General features: G+C 53.3%; 1 protein-coding gene across 3 annotated transcripts in view; it reads left to right on the forward strand.

The window, feature by feature from the left end:
• Nucleotides 1-17269, forward strand: part of Col5a1 (collagen type V alpha 1 chain) — a 166090-nt gene that overhangs the window by 133060 nt on the left and 15761 nt on the right. For all 3 annotated transcript variants that reach the window (XM_008843928.3, XM_029568755.1, XM_017800837.2), the window contains exons 44-62: nucleotides 235-288; nucleotides 1270-1323; nucleotides 1408-1515; nucleotides 2263-2316; nucleotides 2415-2522; nucleotides 5429-5482; nucleotides 6087-6194; nucleotides 6748-6801; nucleotides 7002-7055; nucleotides 7478-7531; nucleotides 8149-8202; nucleotides 8731-8838; nucleotides 8921-8974; nucleotides 9068-9121; nucleotides 10173-10280; nucleotides 11758-11811; nucleotides 12551-12586; nucleotides 14107-14160; nucleotides 16614-16869. In XM_008843928.3, the coding sequence (XP_008842150.1) occupies nucleotides 235-288; nucleotides 1270-1323; nucleotides 1408-1515; nucleotides 2263-2316; nucleotides 2415-2522; nucleotides 5429-5482; nucleotides 6087-6194; nucleotides 6748-6801; nucleotides 7002-7055; nucleotides 7478-7531; nucleotides 8149-8202; nucleotides 8731-8838; nucleotides 8921-8974; nucleotides 9068-9121; nucleotides 10173-10280; nucleotides 11758-11811; nucleotides 12551-12586; nucleotides 14107-14160; nucleotides 16614-16869 (1480 nt within the window). The remainder of the gene's footprint in view (nucleotides 1-234; nucleotides 289-1269; nucleotides 1324-1407; nucleotides 1516-2262; nucleotides 2317-2414; nucleotides 2523-5428; nucleotides 5483-6086; nucleotides 6195-6747; nucleotides 6802-7001; nucleotides 7056-7477; nucleotides 7532-8148; nucleotides 8203-8730; nucleotides 8839-8920; nucleotides 8975-9067; nucleotides 9122-10172; nucleotides 10281-11757; nucleotides 11812-12550; nucleotides 12587-14106; nucleotides 14161-16613; nucleotides 16870-17269) is intronic.

Below are 17269 nucleotides of genomic sequence, written 5' to 3' on the forward strand. Positions count from 1 at the left end.
AGAGGTCCAGCTGTGCCTAGGTGGCAGGTTCTAGGCTGCTGAAAATCTCAATAATGACAATAATAATAATAGTAATAATAATAATAATAGTAATAAAAGGAAATGCTTCTTCATTGGTCAGTCTTAGGGTCATCTGGAGAGCAACTGTTGTTAATCTCTAAGAAAAACCTGATTGTGGGGACTGAGAGAGGCACAGGCCGCCGAGCTAACAGCATGTTTCTTGTGTTTCTCCAGGGAGAGATCGGGGAGCCAGGGCAGAAAGGAAGCAAGGGGGATAAAGGTGAACAGGTAAGAGTTTACGTGTGCGTGGACGGCCAGTGGGTGCAAAGTGCTGGGTCATGCCTGTTGGGTTTCTTTCCTGGGACTATCCCATGTGTGTACTTGCGTGTGCGTGTGTGCGTGCGTGTGCGTGTGTGCGTGCGTGCGTGTGTGTGTGTGTGTGTGTGTGAGAGAGAGAGAGAGAGAGAGAGAGAGAGAGAGAATTTGCGAGAGAATCTCTTGGCTTGAGAACACGCAGTCACGTGAGCAGTTGGAGAGGTGGAACAGGTGGAGTGTGACTGCCTTGACACCCATCACCCAGGAACGCGGAGCTCTGCATAGCCAGCCCATCCGTTTGTCCCTTGGTTTTTCACATGCTCAGAAGTGTTGAGGTATTGATAGCCCTGTCATCAACACCAACCTCCTGGAGTGTCATGGGCCCCCGCCTCACTATTTGCACAGCCCCGCCTTTCCCTGGAGTGATGTCATCAGGCTTCTCTGTAGGCCTCCAGCTCTCTGAGGACAGGGACTCTGTTCCTGTTGACTTTCTCTCCATCCTGTGTTCATGATGATGGCTTGGGAGCAGAGGGTCGTGATGGAGTCCCTGTGCAGTTCAACACATAGGAACTGTCTGATCGATTCTTGTCATTGGAGGGGTTCACTCGGGTCAGAGGGGAGGTGTGGTGGGAGCTGAGAGGACACACAGTGGCCTGCTTTACTGTTTCTGTTATCCACAGTGCCATGATTAAAGTTGAATCAAGAGCCTTATACATTTCCCAGAGCCTTTAGCCTGGCCTGTGCCATGATGTTCCCAGGGACTGAGCTGGCCCAGCTGTTCCCAGCTGGCCGAGATGGCCTCCAGGGTCCTGTGGGGCTCCGAGATGGCCTCCAGGGTCCTGGCACATTTAGGGACTGACCTTGTATGTTCCCAACCCTGCCTCAACCAGCCTCTTCTGGAGACAGAGCTCACTCATCCTTAGACTCGTCCATGTCTCTGTTTGCTCCCCACAGGGTCCTCCTGGACCTACAGGTCCTCAAGGCCCCATCGGACAGCCAGGCCCCTCAGTGAGTATCTTGGGCCAATGACCTAGCAAGACCCACCTCTCAGGCTGTTGTTCAGCCTCATCCATGGTCCCTTCCTTCCTCCAGGGAGCAGACGGAGAGCCAGGCCCTCGTGGCCAGCAGGGCCTGTTTGGGCAGAAAGGAGATGAAGGTTCTAGAGGTTTCCCAGGACCACCGGGGCCAGTGGGGCTACAGGTAACCACAGAGATTTCCAGGGCTGTGGTGGGGATGTCAGTGTCTTGCTGGGCCCACTGCTCCTGTCTTTTTAAGGGGAAACTGAGGCCTGGTGACAGAAATCAGAAGTGCTGTTAGTTCCTAGAAGTCCAGACACACACATTTACTGCTCTTACCTGGTCACAGCCACTTTCATGTTTGCTGTGAAAACCTTGGAAATGGGGACCAATTATGAGAATGGAACACAGAGTCCCCTTCTGAACCTGCTGTCTGAAAGTGACAGCTGTCGCCCCACACACCTCCTTCCAGGCCCTCTGCGTGTAGCTGTTTCCACCCACGTGTCCCTGCTGGGCATCTGCAAAAACCCCAAGCACCAGCTTCTTTGTTTTATGTGATGGGCCACGTTGAGTGTCATTAAATATTCGGTGGACACATGACTTGACTTCAGAAAACACGATTTTTAGTTACTGCATGTTATTTCGGCATATGGTGGGGCCACGATTTATCTGGAAGCTTCCCTGTTGTTGGCTCATTAGGTTTATTGTTTTATGAGAAGCCGCTGTAAGTGCCGTGGTCCATAAATCTTAGCATTCTCCCTCTGATTGTGTCCTCTGCTGTTTGAGCCCTGGTAGCACAGTGCAGCCTCACGTGTGGGCAGACCCGGGCAAATGCACTGCAGGGTCTTCCGGAGGCTTTGGGTGGTGGGACTCACAGGAACCGTGTGTGTCTTGCACAGAGCAGCACCTCACCACACTTTCCCATCCACAGGGTTTGCCAGGACCTCCAGGAGAAAAGGGTGAGACAGGAGACGTGGGCCAGATGGTGAGTGGTTGGGCCCCCGAGACCTGGCATGGCATCTGCTTTATGTTTGAGGGGCTGTTTGCATGTCGTCCTGGCTCAATGACTTTTCTTCCTCCCAGGGCCCCCCTGGTCCCCCAGGCCCCCGAGGACCCTCTGGAGCGCCAGGTGCTGATGGGCCGCAGGGTCCTCCTGGAGGAATTGGAAACCCCGGAGCAGTGGGAGAGAAGGTGATGTCTGTGCGCTCACGTGCCCGTGTATGCATATGTGTGCACCTGTGTATAACCGTGTGTGCATCTGTGTGTGCACCTGTGTATGCCTGTGTGCGCATCTGTGTATGCCTGTGTGTGCACCTGTGTATGTCTGTGTGTGCATCTGTGTATGTCTGTGTGTGCACCTGTGTATACCTGTGTGTGCATCTGTGTATGCCTGTGTGTGCATCTGTGTATGCCTGTGTGTGCATCTATGTATGCCTGTGTGTGCATCTGTGTATGTCTGTGTGTGCATCTGTGTATGTCTGTGTGTGCATCTGTGTATGCCTGTGTGTGCACCTGTGTATGCCTGTGTGCACCTGTGTATGCTGTGTGTGTTGTGCATCTGTGTGTGTCTGTGTGTGCACCTGTGTATGCCTGTGTGTGCATCTCCTGTGTGTGCATCTGTGTATACCTGTGTGTGCATCTGTGTATGCCTGTGTGTGCACCTGTGTATGCCTGTGTGTGCACCTGTGTATGCCTGTGTGCACCTGTGTATGCCTGTGTGCACCTGTGTATGCCTGTGTGCACCTGTGTATGCCTGTGTGCACCTGTGTATGCCTGTGTGCACCTGTGTATGCCTGTGTGCACCTGTGTATGCCTGTGTGCACCTGTGTATGCCTGTGTGCACCTGTGTATGCCTGTGTGCACCTGTGTATGCCTGTGTGCACCTGTGTATGCCTGTGTGCACCTGTGTATGCCTGTGTGCACCTGTGTATGCCTGTGTGCACCTGTGTATGCCTGTGTGCACCTGTGTATGCCTGTGTGTGCATCTGTGTATGCCTGTGTGCGCATCTGTGTATACCTGTGTGTGCACCTGTGTATGCCTGTGTGCACCTGTGTATGCCTGTGTGTATGCCTGTGTGTGCACCTGTGTATGTCTGTATGTGCATCTGTGCATACCTGTGTGTGTGCATCTGTGTATGTCTGTATGTGCATCTGTGCATGCCTGTGTGTCTGTATGCAAGCATGTGTCCATGTTGGGCACGTGTGCCTATGTATAGCCCTTGTGTATGTTCATGTATGTATCTTAGAGCATACCTATGTGCATACACATCCTCATCCATGTGTGTCCATGGGGAGCCTGGACTGAGAACCTGTGCCTCCCTACATGTACACATTTGGATGTGCCATTGTCTATTTTTGTGCCCAAACGTGAATTTAGGGCCCTGTGGAACATGCATATGTAAACTCTGGATGTAAAATGTGCAAGTTGTGAGTAGGTACACAGAGGTGACCAGATGTTAATGGACTTGGTAGCTGGAGCTTGTCTTGTTATTATTTATCCATCCTCCTGTAAAACAATCTTTGCTAGAGTATGAAGCTAATCAGACTAGCAGGAGAGGAAACTGAGGTGTTCCTTCTTTATGGGTCCTCACAAATGTCATTTGTAAATTAGAAAAAGGTTCCTCTCTGGGTTGGGAGCTCTGACATGTTCATTTGTAACATCTGTTTGCAGAACTTTAAAGCAAAAATGTACCCATCCTCTCAAGCCTCTCCCCACCCCTGACTCAGCCCTGGTGAAAGTCACCCTCCCTCCCTCCAGACTGAGCTTGCAATGGCCGCCTCTGTCAGCCCCACTTCCTCACAGCCAGGGCCTCATCGTTGCATTTGGTTGACTTTAGGACCAGGTCCTTGAAATGACTGAGTGAGCAAGGAGAGCCCAAGTGTGTGCCTGTGAGTACTTGTGTGCACACTGTGTCACGGTGAGACTCAGCTCCACAGGGTGCTGGGGAGCGTGCAAGGCCTAAGGAGGCCATTTGGGCTTCAGGGAGATGCAAGCCAGGACACACCCTGGAGCTCCTGGCCCACCCTTTCCAGGGCTTGCTTTCTGATACAGTCCAGTAAGCAGGATGGAGCGTTTTAAGAGAGGGAAGAGAGACGCGGTGGGATAGAGGCTCTGCTGCCTCCCCCTGCTCCCGCCTGCCCTCAGTGCTTCACCATTAGCCTCTGACACCTCACAGGCCCTTCCCGGCCATCTCAGCACCACCATCCAGAGCGTAGAGCACCACGTGACTTAGAGCGTAGAGCACCCCGTGACGCCCTGCCTCTGCTCTGCTTTGCCTCCTGTGATTCTTTTCTCATTGCTCAGTGCTTCACCATTAGCCTCTGACACCTCACAGGCCCTTCCCAGCCATCTCAGCACCACCATCCAGAGCGTAGAGCACCAGCACCACGTGACTTAGAGCGTAGAGCACCACGTGACGCCCTGCCTCTGCTCTGCTTTGCCTCCTGTGATTCTTTTCTCATTGTTGTGACAACATACTTGACAAAAGCAGCTTAGAGGACAAGGGGTTTGTTCGGTGATGCAGCAAAGGGGAGGCAGGAGTGTGAAGCAGCTGGTCACAGGGCTTGTTCAGGGAGGGAGCACGGACAGTGCCGCCCACTCCAGGTTCCTCCCTCCTCTGTTAAATTTCTTTGGAAATACCGTCTCACAGATGCACGCAGATGTTTGTTTCCATGATGATTCTGACTCCAGTCAAGTTGTTATAAAGAGTAACCATCACACACACACACACACACACACACACACACACACACACACACCCTCTTATTGAGCAGCTCCTGATTCTCCAGCCTGCTGGGCATCCACCAGGGACAACCTTCAGGTTGTGTCCCTTGGATCTGCACAGCTCCCCTGGCCCCTGCCCACTGTCACCTACATCTTACAATGCCGCCCCTCACTCAGGGTCACATTCCTCACTGGCTTCATGCTGCTGTCCTGTGAGCCATCTAGAGGCAGATCTGGTCCCATTGAGTCCTGGGTGCTGGGTGCCTGATGACAGGCAGGCAGAATCGGGCAGGCTCTGGCATCTACACCTGCCACTGCGACTGTCACTGTCACGGAAGGAAGCTTCCTGTGACACTCTGCCTTGTCTCCTCAGGGGGAGCCCGGTGAAGCTGGTGAGCCTGGCCTTCCAGGAGAAGGGGGCCCCCTGGTGAGTGTGGGTCTGGAGGAGGGGTGGGATGTGTCCAATGGGAACTCAGACAAGGCACAGGATAGGATGCTCCATCCCTGCCTCAGTTGCCCTTCCATGAAATGGGAGTTGTGACCTTACTGTGAAGGCACAACAGCTTAACAACAGTAAAAAGGAATGGGTGGGGGGCTGAGCTTGTGTGCATGGGTGTGTGCAGGGAGGGAACGCACATGTATACATGTGCAGACCTCTACAACGACCCCACACCCATGGCTGCCAGTAACTGCCATCTGCGACACCCAGGGCCTTTCACAGGCTGCTGTGAGTGACTCTTGTCACCCTGTTACTCCATAATTCCAGCCTGAGAATGGCCAGGCCTCCAAAGGTTGGGCACAGTCACTGAGAGGCCACCCCAAGAGTGGCTTTGGGCCCAGGAAGCACCTGGAGAGACTGAGGTGTTCCAGCTTCCCGCTGCTTCCCGCGCCTGAGAATTGTGGGGGTGGTGGCACACAATGCAGACTTCACTGCCTGCTATCAGTCCAGTGATGAGTCCCAGGGAGGCCCCACTGCAGGCAAGAGCACACAGCGGGCTCTAAGAACCGAACCCTGGCCTCTTCCCCTCCAGGGACCCAAAGGAGAAAGAGGGGAGAAGGGTGAGGCTGGCCCCTCGGGTGCTGCTGGACCCCCTGGACCCAAAGGCCCCCCTGGAGATGACGGCCCCAAAGGCAGCCCTGTAAGTAGTGCTGGTTGTATGGCTTCTGGGAGGGTTTCCCACACACAGAGCATTCTGGGTCCCTGCAGGGCCTGCAGTGTATCTACCCTGCTCCAGAACAGCCATGTGGATGCTGCTGTCTTGGGGTAATTTTGTCTAGAAGTTTCCACCCAAGCTATGGATGGATAGAGATGACCAGGGAGGACTGAGGGAGGAGTGGCATGGACGGCAGCCAGTAGAGGCTCCAGATGAAATGTCTCCAGGTTCAGGCTGCAGCCACTTCCCCTGCTGGTGTCCCGACTTCGCGTCAGAAGTTGAAGGTCTGGGCTCTAGTCCCAGCCTGGGGCCTCCAGAGTGAATGTGCAGGGAGGACGCTTGTCCTCATTCATCTCAAAAGGAGAGGCCACTGCCCCTCTGGGTGGGCTTGGTGCTGTGCAGACCCTGCATAATAGGGCCCCTCTAAAGTGCATGAGGTATCAGGCCTGCTCCATGTTCTGGTACCTGGGTTGTTAGTGGGCCAAGCAGGATGTGCCGGGTTGCTAATGGCCTGGACTTGCCTCTCTCTTTTTCTCAGGGCCCTGTGGGCTTTCCTGGAGACCCCGGTCCCCCTGGAGAGCCAGGCCCCGCGGTAAGTGTACTCCCCATCCCTGCCACCCTCGCTAGCCCCCCAGTATCCTCTTCCCTTCTGGGTTCTCTGGGTGCGGCACCCCTCCAGGGCGTGTCTGTTCTGGTTCCCACCTTGCGGTGCATTTGGGTTCAGGGAAGCATCTGAGGATATACTGGGGCTGTAGGGTCCAAGTGGTAAAAGCAACTTGCTTGTTCCCATAGGGTCAAGATGGTCCGCCGGGTGACAAAGGGGATGACGGTGAACCTGGGCAGACGGTGAGCGTGCAGTTCGATAGCTTCCTAGTGGGGGCATCCTTGCGTTCTTGGGTCTTTACAGGTTCATTTCCAAGAGAAGCCCAAACCCAGGCCCCTCTTGACTGTGGCCAGCACTCAGGAGCTCCGAGGAGCAGATGAGACCTGGGACCCTGTGTGTTAGGCGTGGACATGCCTCAGGGCAAAGTCCTCTCTCAAGATACATCAATCCCAGGATACAAGTCAGACTCCTGAGAGGCGCTGCAGGGCACAGGGTTGAGGTCCGCAGGGAGTTCAGTGGGGGCTTGTTGTGCTCACACCAGACAGGAGGCCGTGCAGAGCTGTGGAAAGAACAGACTCTCTGTGTGTTTCCTGGGCTGTGGGCAGCACAGCCTGGGTCCTGAGCTGCCACATCTATAATGCTCCGTGCTCTTTCTTCCAACTAGGGATCCCCTGGCCCTACTGGTGAACCGGGTCCATCTGGGCCTCCAGGAAAGAGAGTGAGTCATTCCGGGGGCCCCCCTTGCTGTTGGTTTCCTGCACAAAGCCTCTCACCCCTCGTTGGCCCCGAGTGCCGCAAGTGGCCCCAAGGGGGGCACAAGGGTGTCTGAAGTGTGGAGAACACTCATCAGATCACAGACCTATAGGGAGACATGGCTGCAGCTTCTGGGATACCCTGGTTTACGTAATGAGTTCAAGGCCAGACTGGACTTCAGAGAAAGACCCTGGACTAATGTCAGTTATGCCATCGTTGGAGAAAGCCACCCATAGCTGGATCCTCCTTGTCCCTGGGCCAGACCCTCTGAACAGAGGAGAGTCGGGATAAAGAACAGACATCTGTATTGGAGGCTCTAGTGGGGTGCTGGGGCTGGGGCAGTCAAGCCAGAGTGTACACAGCCAGGTAGGGCTTTCTTCACACAGGGCATCTAGAACACCCCCCCCCCCCGAGGTCCACCAGAGGCCTTGCCTCTACTTGGAGTCCTAGGACTCCTGATGAGGGCCTGTGTCCATGCTGGCCAGTGGCCCAGGGTAGCCTCACCCCCGCAGCCCTCTGTGGCGTCTGGGCCTGGTCTCCATATTCAGAGCTTAGGTCTCAGCTGTTATTTCGCTTTCCTAGGGTCCCCCAGGCCCCGCAGGCCCCGAGGGCAGGCAAGGGGAGAAAGGAGCCAAGGTAAGTTACCCCGGTGGCTGTGACCATTGTAGGCCAGAAGGAGGGGGGCGGTGGTGTGTGGAAGGCTGAGGGCAGAGGGGCAACTGAGGCAGAGGGAGGCCGGGGTGAGGCCACACCCAGCTCTTGACCTACAACGGAGAAGTAGGTAGGGCCTTAGGAGGCTCGGATGGCCGTCACTTGAAAAGTCTGCACGTTCTCAGCACTAGAACACCCAGCCAACTGTCACAGTGTGGTGACACACGGTCCTGGAGGGCAGCATTTCCCATTTTTCTCTGGAGACTCAGTGAGGCTGGGTGCTGTGTGTCCCCACACCTGATCCATCACTGTGGTAGTTAGCATGGTCAGTGGTAGTTAGGAGACCATTGCCTTTGGAAATCAGCAGGATGGAGCTCAGCTGATGCAGCTTCCGTGGGAAGGTGGAAGGCACTGCCCAGGACACGTAGGGGCATCTCCGCAGCACCCAAGTTCTAAGCAGGGGTCCTGGGCTAGGTGCCTCAAACTTCTAACCACCCATACCTTCCTCTGCAGGGAGAAGCTGGCTTAGAGGGCCCTCCTGGGAAGACTGGCCCCATTGGACCCCAAGGGGCCCCTGGGAAGCCCGGGCCTGATGGACTACGTGGGATCCCTGGCCCAGTGGTGAGTGATCCAGCAGGTCTGGGATGGGGATAGGGGCTGCTGATGGGGGCCCAGGCTCATATCGAGGGACTGTGTGTTTCAGGGTGAACAAGGCCTTCCAGGTTCCCCAGGTCCCGATGGTCCACCCGGCCCCATGGTGAGTGACATGTGACATGCTACATCAGTTGGGGAGGAGGGTGTCTGGAAACTACTGGGATACAGGCACTGACTCCTCTGTCTTCTCCTACAGGGTCCCCCAGGACTCCCTGGCCTCAAAGGTGACTCTGGTCCCAAAGGTGAAAAGGTGAGCTGAGACTTAGGGGCTCTGACACTGTGGTAATGACATCTTTGACTTAATCACAGGAAGTGATCAGCCCCACTGCTGAGGGCCCACTGTGGTTGTCATGGAACCCTGGAAGGGGAGGGACAAAGGGGAAACCAGGCAGGGCTTTGAGACTCGTATCTGCATGCAGGGAGCCCCTGAGACCCCCAGAATTGACCAGAACCTTGCACTATCCAGGCGGAAGTCCTAGATAAAGGGTGTCCAGGGTCAGGGGCAGACGTTGGCTCTGAACCCTGGCTTACCACTTTCCCCCGGAATGTGTGGGACGCTGCAGGCAGGGCAGGTCCTCATGGCCTCGCTAGCCGATGCTGACGTTTTCCTACTTATGTGGATCTATTTGTAAATAGACCGAGCTCACAAGGTGAACAGCTGTACACAGAAAAGGATATTCTTTTCCACTTGACGTCCCTCACCAATCAAATGGAAGCTGGGAGTCCTTCCAGAACATTCTAGAAGTTCATGTGGAACCAAAAAATGTATAAGGCAGATAACGGTGGATGTTTGTCTTGAAAGACGATCAGATGAATACAGTGTCTTCGGTTCTTGCCGCGTCCAACCTGTGTGAGGCAGAGACTTTGTTTTAGCTCCTTGTAAGAAAAGGCTTAGCGTAGAAAATCAGAAACTGCGTTAAGTACGAAGATAGGCACACACTGTTCCCTCAGGGAAATCTTGGGGGTCCCTGGGCCTGGGTGCCCCGTGTGCTTCTTTTTGTAGTCTCTGGGGTTCAGTGGTGGGGAATCAGACCCAGGGCCTTGCACATGGTAGGTGAATGCCTTTCTATTGAGCCACACCCCTGCTCTCTCTCTCTCTTTCTTCAGATGTGTTGTTTACCAGCAAGGAACCATGTGACCTGGCCTGTCACTGGTCTGTGTTTAGCTTGTGTCTACTCCTGGACATGTTGACTGATGACCCAGGATGTGTGGCGTGTCTGTGCCGCCAGGTCACCTGGCCCACTGGGAGGGACTCAGCGCTGGCAACGAGAATCGATACTTACCCCTTCGTTTTTCAACAGGGTCATCCAGGCCTGATTGGACTCATTGGACCTCCAGGCGAACAGGGTGAAAAGGGAGACCGAGGTCTCCCAGGCCCCCAGGGCTCATCTGGTCCCAAGGGAGAACAGGTGTGTGTGGTGATAGCCCTGGCACATCTCACTCTCCATAGAGCCAGCAGGCCCTCATCTCATCCCCATGGAAGCACATACCCAGCTTTGTAGACGGGAACAGTAGCCTGGACTCACGTGGCTCCCCGCAGCACTGGACAGAGCTATCTCCCAGCCCAGGTTGTGGTTACAGGCAGAAGTCCTTTCTTTGTCACTGTGATTCCCTTCAGAACCAGAGGATCTTAGCAGTCAAACCTCTCATCCCTTCCTGCTTCCATGCAACAGCCTCTGATCCAGCTCGCTGGGCAGGAGGTTGCTGGTGGATCAGCCGTGTCCAGTGCCTAGAGGGGCAGCCATAGCCCCCTTGCTTCCATCTGCCCACATCTGACCCCAGGCTTCCCTGGATGCCACTGTGGCTAGTTAGTGTGGGCCTCGGTGAGCTGTTCTGCAGGAAGCCCTGTCTGGAGTGTGCTGCACCCTGTAGCTCTGAGCCACGTGAGTGTGGCTTCAGGGGGGTGAAGACTTCTGACCTGAAAGAGAGGTAGTTTATGTAGAAGAGAGAGCACGTGTGTCTTTGCGTGGGAAATTCATTGCAGTCAGAATCCCTACTTTATACCCGCAGTATGATGGCACTCATGTTGAGGGATCTCTGCACACCCCCACCCAGACCTGACTCTAAAGATGGCGGGATGTGGGGGACAGAGCACGGGTGGCAGGAGCTCCCGGAGGCTGGGGAAAGAGGAGCAGGTCCTCCTGGGGCCGTATTGGAAGGACATGGATGAGGCCGCTTGGAGCCCTGCCTCCACCACTGTTCTGTGGGCAGCTTTCTGACTGCCCAGTGTCCCCAGGCCTCAGTGGACTATTAGACAAGTGTGGCTCTGTTCAGGGGGCTCACCGCCTGACCTCCCCACAAACCATTGTCTTGGCTCCGTTGCTATGGTGCCTCCAGGGTGCAGACTTGAGAAAAGTAGGACCCCTTAGGGAACTGAGGCCCAGGCCCTCGCAAGCTGATGTTGGAGGGAGAGACACTGTCTTCTCTGTCAAGCTGAGCTGTCAGCCATGGCCAGACAGACTAGACTCCAGGACACTCACTGTCTTCCCTCACCCCCTGCCCTAGCATGTTCTAGTGGTGATACCTGACATCAGTCAGGTAGCCAAGATGGGCAGGGGGTTAGAGTGATCTTTTCTGAGTTCCAGAAGCCCGTAGAAAGGGGTGTCTTAATGCAGTTTCTTTCTGCCTGGACATGGGGGTGGGGCCTGGGGACTTCACCCTGTAGCTGATATTCAGATGAACTGCCCAGCTCAACAGGGAGACATGGCCTTCACAGTGTACTCTGCTATGGGGTGGTGTCACACAGTAACTGACTCTAGCTACCACTGGGGTGCCTCGAGCCTCAGGAAGGGGACTGTGAGGGAACTGTGAGTCATGATGGGGTCACGGGAGTTACCTTCCTCCATTTCTCATCTAATAGCCTGATAACCTGTGTTTCCGTTCCAGGGCATCACTGGTCCTTCCGGCCCGATTGGGCCTCCGGGACCCCCTGGCTTGCCGGTGTGTATCTGGGAGGGGTACAGGGTCCCCCAGTGGGTACGGGGAGGGCAGGGAGGTAGGTGAGCCTGGCTGGAGAATCACAGGGAAGCCAGGAGAAATTAGTGAAGTGGGCCCCCAGGGTTGATTTGTTCACTAACCTGACACAGGTTCCAAGGGACAGGAGCAGGGTACGGGTTGCTGGTACCCGGTTGCCTTGTCAACAGATGGAGGAAGGGAGGGACAAATCTCAGCACCTTGTCCCCCGGTGAGGGGAGACCCTTCTGAAAGTATCTGGGAAGCAGGAGGGCAGTGGTGTTGGCTCTTGCTCTCATAGTGGTCCAGGCTTGAGATTGAGGGGGCTCTCTTCAGCACCCCGGCTTGGGGCTCCCTTGTATCAGAGACCCAGCACTCCAATCCTACATCACTGAACCCTGCCCACTCTTACTTCTCAGCTTGTCTAGGCCTTAGGCCCACATGGCTGTGGGCACCCAGCTGCTGACCCCTCCCAGGCCCCTTAGGAGCCCAGGTGCCCATTTAGCACCCTCTCCGTGGGAGGCTGCCTGAGTATTGTTCCACAACTGAGCATCGTGGGCAGACACCCTCTGCCTCCTGGGGAGGTGAGGGGCAGCCCTTCTCCTGCCACCTTGTGGGGCAGATAGAGATCGGGCTCTCAGGCATCAGCATAGCCCTAGGAAGGGATGGTGGAGCAGAAACCTGAGGCCCGTGTGCCCACTGACATTCTGACCTTTGTTCTCTGCAGGGTCCACCAGGTCCCAAAGGTGCTAAAGGCTCTTCAGTAAGTGACCCTGCCCTGGCGGGACCCATGACACCTAAGATTGCAGGGAGGTGGGGGAGGAGTCTGCAGGGACTCCGATGGGTCACCCAGGATCCCTGTCCTGACCCATGGTGACCCTCCCTGCTCTGCCTTTCTCCTTAAGACTTTTGTTACATTATGTGCTATTGGTATCTCTAGATTTTCTTTGAAAAACGAAAACTGTATTGCCCTACTATGGTTGTTTCTAAGTATCAATTTAATTGTAGTTATTTCTGGGGTCGGGGTGACGATCAAGTTGACAACACGCAGCCCCTCTAGCTACAGTTGTCGCCATCGTTCTTGCAGGGAGCCTCCCCGTAGCCCCAGCCAGCCTGGAATTTGATCGTGCAGATCAGCCTGGCCTCGATTTCAGACATCCACCTGTCTCTGCCTCCTGAGTGCTGGGATTCAAGGCACGCACTACCACACCCAGCACCTTTGGGCTAACATGTAATAATCACACACACTTAGGGAGCACACGTGGCTTTTCACTACTTGTACATATGTCCCCATCAAAGCGGGGCCTTAGCGTCTTTCATGTCCTTATTGTTACTTTGTGTCTGAGCCCTCCAACCCCTTTCTCTAGTCATAAGGCATAACAGGCTAGTGGGTGGTGCAGCCCCCCCCACAGAACGCTGGGTAACAGGCTAGTGGGTGGTGCAGCCCACCTCCCAGAACACTGGTTCTTACTCTTTCCATCTAACCACGTCTGGTGGCCATCATCCGCCCCGTATCCCCGTCCCCCACTTCTCCCAGCCTCTCACGATCACTGTTCTATCCTCCAGTTTCTATTAACTATTAACATTCTATGTGTCCCACATTCTGCTTTCTGTTAACATCCATGTATGAGGGAGAGAGTGGTTCTGGTGACTCTGTTAATGTGTGCTCCCTGTGCACAGGACAGGATGGCATTCTTCTTCACTGCTGAGTAATACCCCTTTGTGTGTATCATCCACATTCTTTATCCGTTCACTCAATCTAGCATAGGCTGACCCGAATCTTAGCTATTGCGGCCAGTGCGGCAATTAGCACGGTTGTGCAGGTATCACCGCGACAGGCCGATCATGTCCTGGAACCAGAGGTGGAGTAGCAGGATTGTGTAGTGAGTCTGTTTAGTTTTTGTTTCCAAAGGGGCTGTGCTCGCTCACACCCCTGCCAGCAGCGTGGTTCTTCTCATCAGCACCATGTACTCTTCTGTCTGTCTGATAATGACCCAGCCGACTGGGTTGCATGGAGTCCTTTGGTTTCCCATGGCTCCCTCGGTTTGCTGGCTGTCTTTCTAAAGGAGCCCAGCCCGGCTCAGCCCAAGGCGTCTGGCTGCTCCTTCCCTGCTGAGGAGGATGCCAGCCCCGGCTCCCTCCCTGGTCTCAGAAGCAGAGAGGCCCTGTGGGCCTTGACTTTGTGCCTGCCATGCCTCCTGGCCTTTTGGAGCTGGCGGGCCCATCAAGCAACAGCCAGGCCAGGGGCCGTGACCAAGCGCTGCATCTTTGCTTTCTCCCCAGGGTCCCACCGGCCCGAAGGGTGAGGCAGGCCACCCAGGACTCCCTGGCCCACCTGTAAGTAGTTTGCACAGTGTGGAGGGGACTGAGGGAGTGCGGGGTTTACTATCTGAGATGCAGTGAAGCTCATGAGACATTCCCAGGGGCTGGTCCCCGGGGACGCAGAGGGGACCAGGAGTCATATGGGCTTACTGGACTTGGGTAGGATTGCTGGCCAGAGAGAGGGAGGGGATTTATGCACATGTGTGTGTGTGTGATATGGGTGTGCATGTGTGTTATTTATATGTGTATATGTTAATGTGTGTAGCTATTTGTGTCTGTGTGCATGTTTATGTGTGTGTTTGTATGTGAACATACATGTGTATGTGTATAGCTGCCTACACATGTGCAGTTCAATATATGTATGTGGATACGTGTATGTAAATATGTGTGCATTATACTTTATGTGAATATACTTGTGTGCATTTCTGCAAATGTATGTATATATGTATTTATGCATGTTTGGGCTTATGCATTTGTGTGTCTTGTACATATGTGTGTAAACATTTATATGTGTATATTTTCAGGTGGGTGCATCTGTGTATATATGTGTATGAACATGCACATATACACATGTGCAAATGTATGTATGTTTCTGCTTGTGTGCATATACATATATAATGTTTGTATGTGAGCTTATGCATGTATATATGTGTTTCTATGCACATGTACATGTGCAGATGTGTGTAGGTGAACATGCATGCATAAATGTGTACATGTGTATGTACGTTTCTATATGTGTGTGTCCTTTTATAGGTACTGTGCATATATAGCCAAGTGTATTTATGAACATATGCATGTATCTATATTTCTATGTATGTTGTGCATGTGTGCATGTGAATATGCATGTGCAAATGTGCAGATGTGTGTGGATATGTGCAGTTCTATATGTGTGTGCATGTGTCCACATGCTTTTATATGTATTGTGCATGTATATATGGACATTCATGATGGCACATGTGCCTAATGTGTGGGTGTATTTCTATGTGTATATTGTGCATATGTATGTGAACATTCATGTGTAAGCATGAAGGTATATTTCTAAATATGTATTGTGTGCATGTATGTATATACATATTCATGTAGAGGTGTACAAATGTATTTCTATATATGTATTGCACTTGTGTATGTGTGTGAGCATGCATGTGTAAGCATGCTGGCATGTTTCTAAATGTGTATGTGTACATGAGTGTGAACACGTATGTAGGTATGGGCATGTGTATTTGTATGTGTGTATTGTGCATGTGTGTGAATATACATGTGCAATCATGTCATGTTTTATGTGTATGGATGTGGATATGTGTATATTCATATGTGAGCATGCATGCATGGATGCTTAAATATGTGTGTGTAAGCATGCATGTGAAAGTGTGTGCTTACATGTGTGTATTATGCATACATGCATGTGTGCTCACGCATATGTATGTATGTGTAGGTGTGTATAGATGTGTGTAGTTCTAGATATGTATATGCATATGAATGTGCATATCTATGCATGTGTGGATGTGTATGGGTATGTGTAGTTCTATATGCGTGCATGTGTATACTATGTCTACATGTGTGATCTTGTGTGAGTGTATATATTTGTATACATGCTTCTATATGAATTGTACATATGTGTATGAATATGCATGTGTATTATGTGTAGATATGTATGGGTGTGTGCAGTTCTATATGTGTGTGATCTCATGCATGTTTGTGCATGTGGATGTGTGTAGTTCTATGTATAAGCATGCGAATCTGCATTGATAAGTATGTGTAGTTGTGTATGGGTATGTGTAGTCCTATGTGTATTCATGTGTATATTATGTCTACATGTGTGGTCTTGTATGAGTGCATGTGTGTATACATGCTTCTGTATGTGAATTGTACATATATGTATGACCATGCATGTGTATTATGTACAGGTGTATATGGGTGTGTAGAGTTCTATATGTGTGTGATCTCATGTATGTGTGTGCATGCACCTGTCAGTGTTCAGGACACTGGAAGGGTCCTGAGACACAGGGAGAAGCTCTCTGTGGCTGGGGTGCTGTGAGCCCCCTGGACTCACATTCTCTCCTAGCAGGGCCCCTGGAAGTGACCATTCTGTGCACCAACTGGCACTTATATGACTGGCTGTGTTCAGCCCCAGGTGGGGCCACAGAGACAGGAGGAAGCTCTGTCACTTCCTCACGTCTCTGCCTTTAGTTCAGCTAAGGACAGAACAAAGTCCAGGGCCTTGAGCCGCTGCTTTCCGGTTCTGTTTCTGAAGGCAGGAGAGGTGGAGCCTTGGGCTTATGGGGGAGGTGCTCAGCCCAGGCAAGCACCCTGTAGAACCTCCTGGAGTCAGGAGGGGGAAAGAAAACACTGAGATAACAGCTGTCCTTTCAGCCCAGGACACAGAGCCCATGGGAGCCTGACTTGTGGCTCTGTCTGGCCGCCCTGTCCTAGGCTCCTCTCACCCACAACTGCCCTTTTCCACACCCCAGGGCCCCCCAGGCGAAGTCATCCAGCCCCTGCCAATCCAGGCATCCAGGACACGGAGGAACATTGATGCCAGCCAGCTCCTGGACGATGGGGCTGGGGAGAGCTATACGGACTATGCAGACGGCATGGAGGAGATCTTCGGCTCCCTCAACTCACTGAAGCTGGAGATCGAGCAGATGAAGCGGCCCCTGGGCACGCAGCAGAACCCCGCCCGTACATGCAAGGACCTGCAGCTCTGCCACCCCGATTTCCCTGATGGTGAGGGGTGGGCACAGTGCGTGGGGCTGAGCCAGTCAGAGCTACTTCCTCACTCGCTCCACATCTGTGGGAGGAAGAATGAGCTGGACCCCTCATTAACCTGCAAGGGCCTCAGAGAGGGAGGTGATGTGGTCAGGGGAGTCCAGGCAAAGGGGCCAGGGCTTCAACACTGATTCCATCCTGTCTTAGCCATTTTCCAGCAGATACCTGGCTTACCCTGAGCCTCACTGTTTCTGATCTGTAAAATGGGAACAGGAAACCAGGTGTGGTGGCGCACACCTTTAATCCCAGCACTGGGGAGGCAGAGGCAGGCGGACCTCTGTGAGAACAAGGCCAGCCTGGTCTACATAGTGAGTTCCAGGCCAGCTGAGGCTACAGAGAGACCCTGTCTCAGTAAACA

Source organism: Nannospalax galili, unplaced genomic scaffold (genome assembly GCF_000622305.1).
Source record: "Nannospalax galili isolate Female #2095 unplaced genomic scaffold, S.galili_v1.0 scaffold300, whole genome shotgun sequence".
Lineage (NCBI taxonomy): Eukaryota > Metazoa > Chordata > Mammalia > Rodentia > Spalacidae > Nannospalax > Nannospalax galili.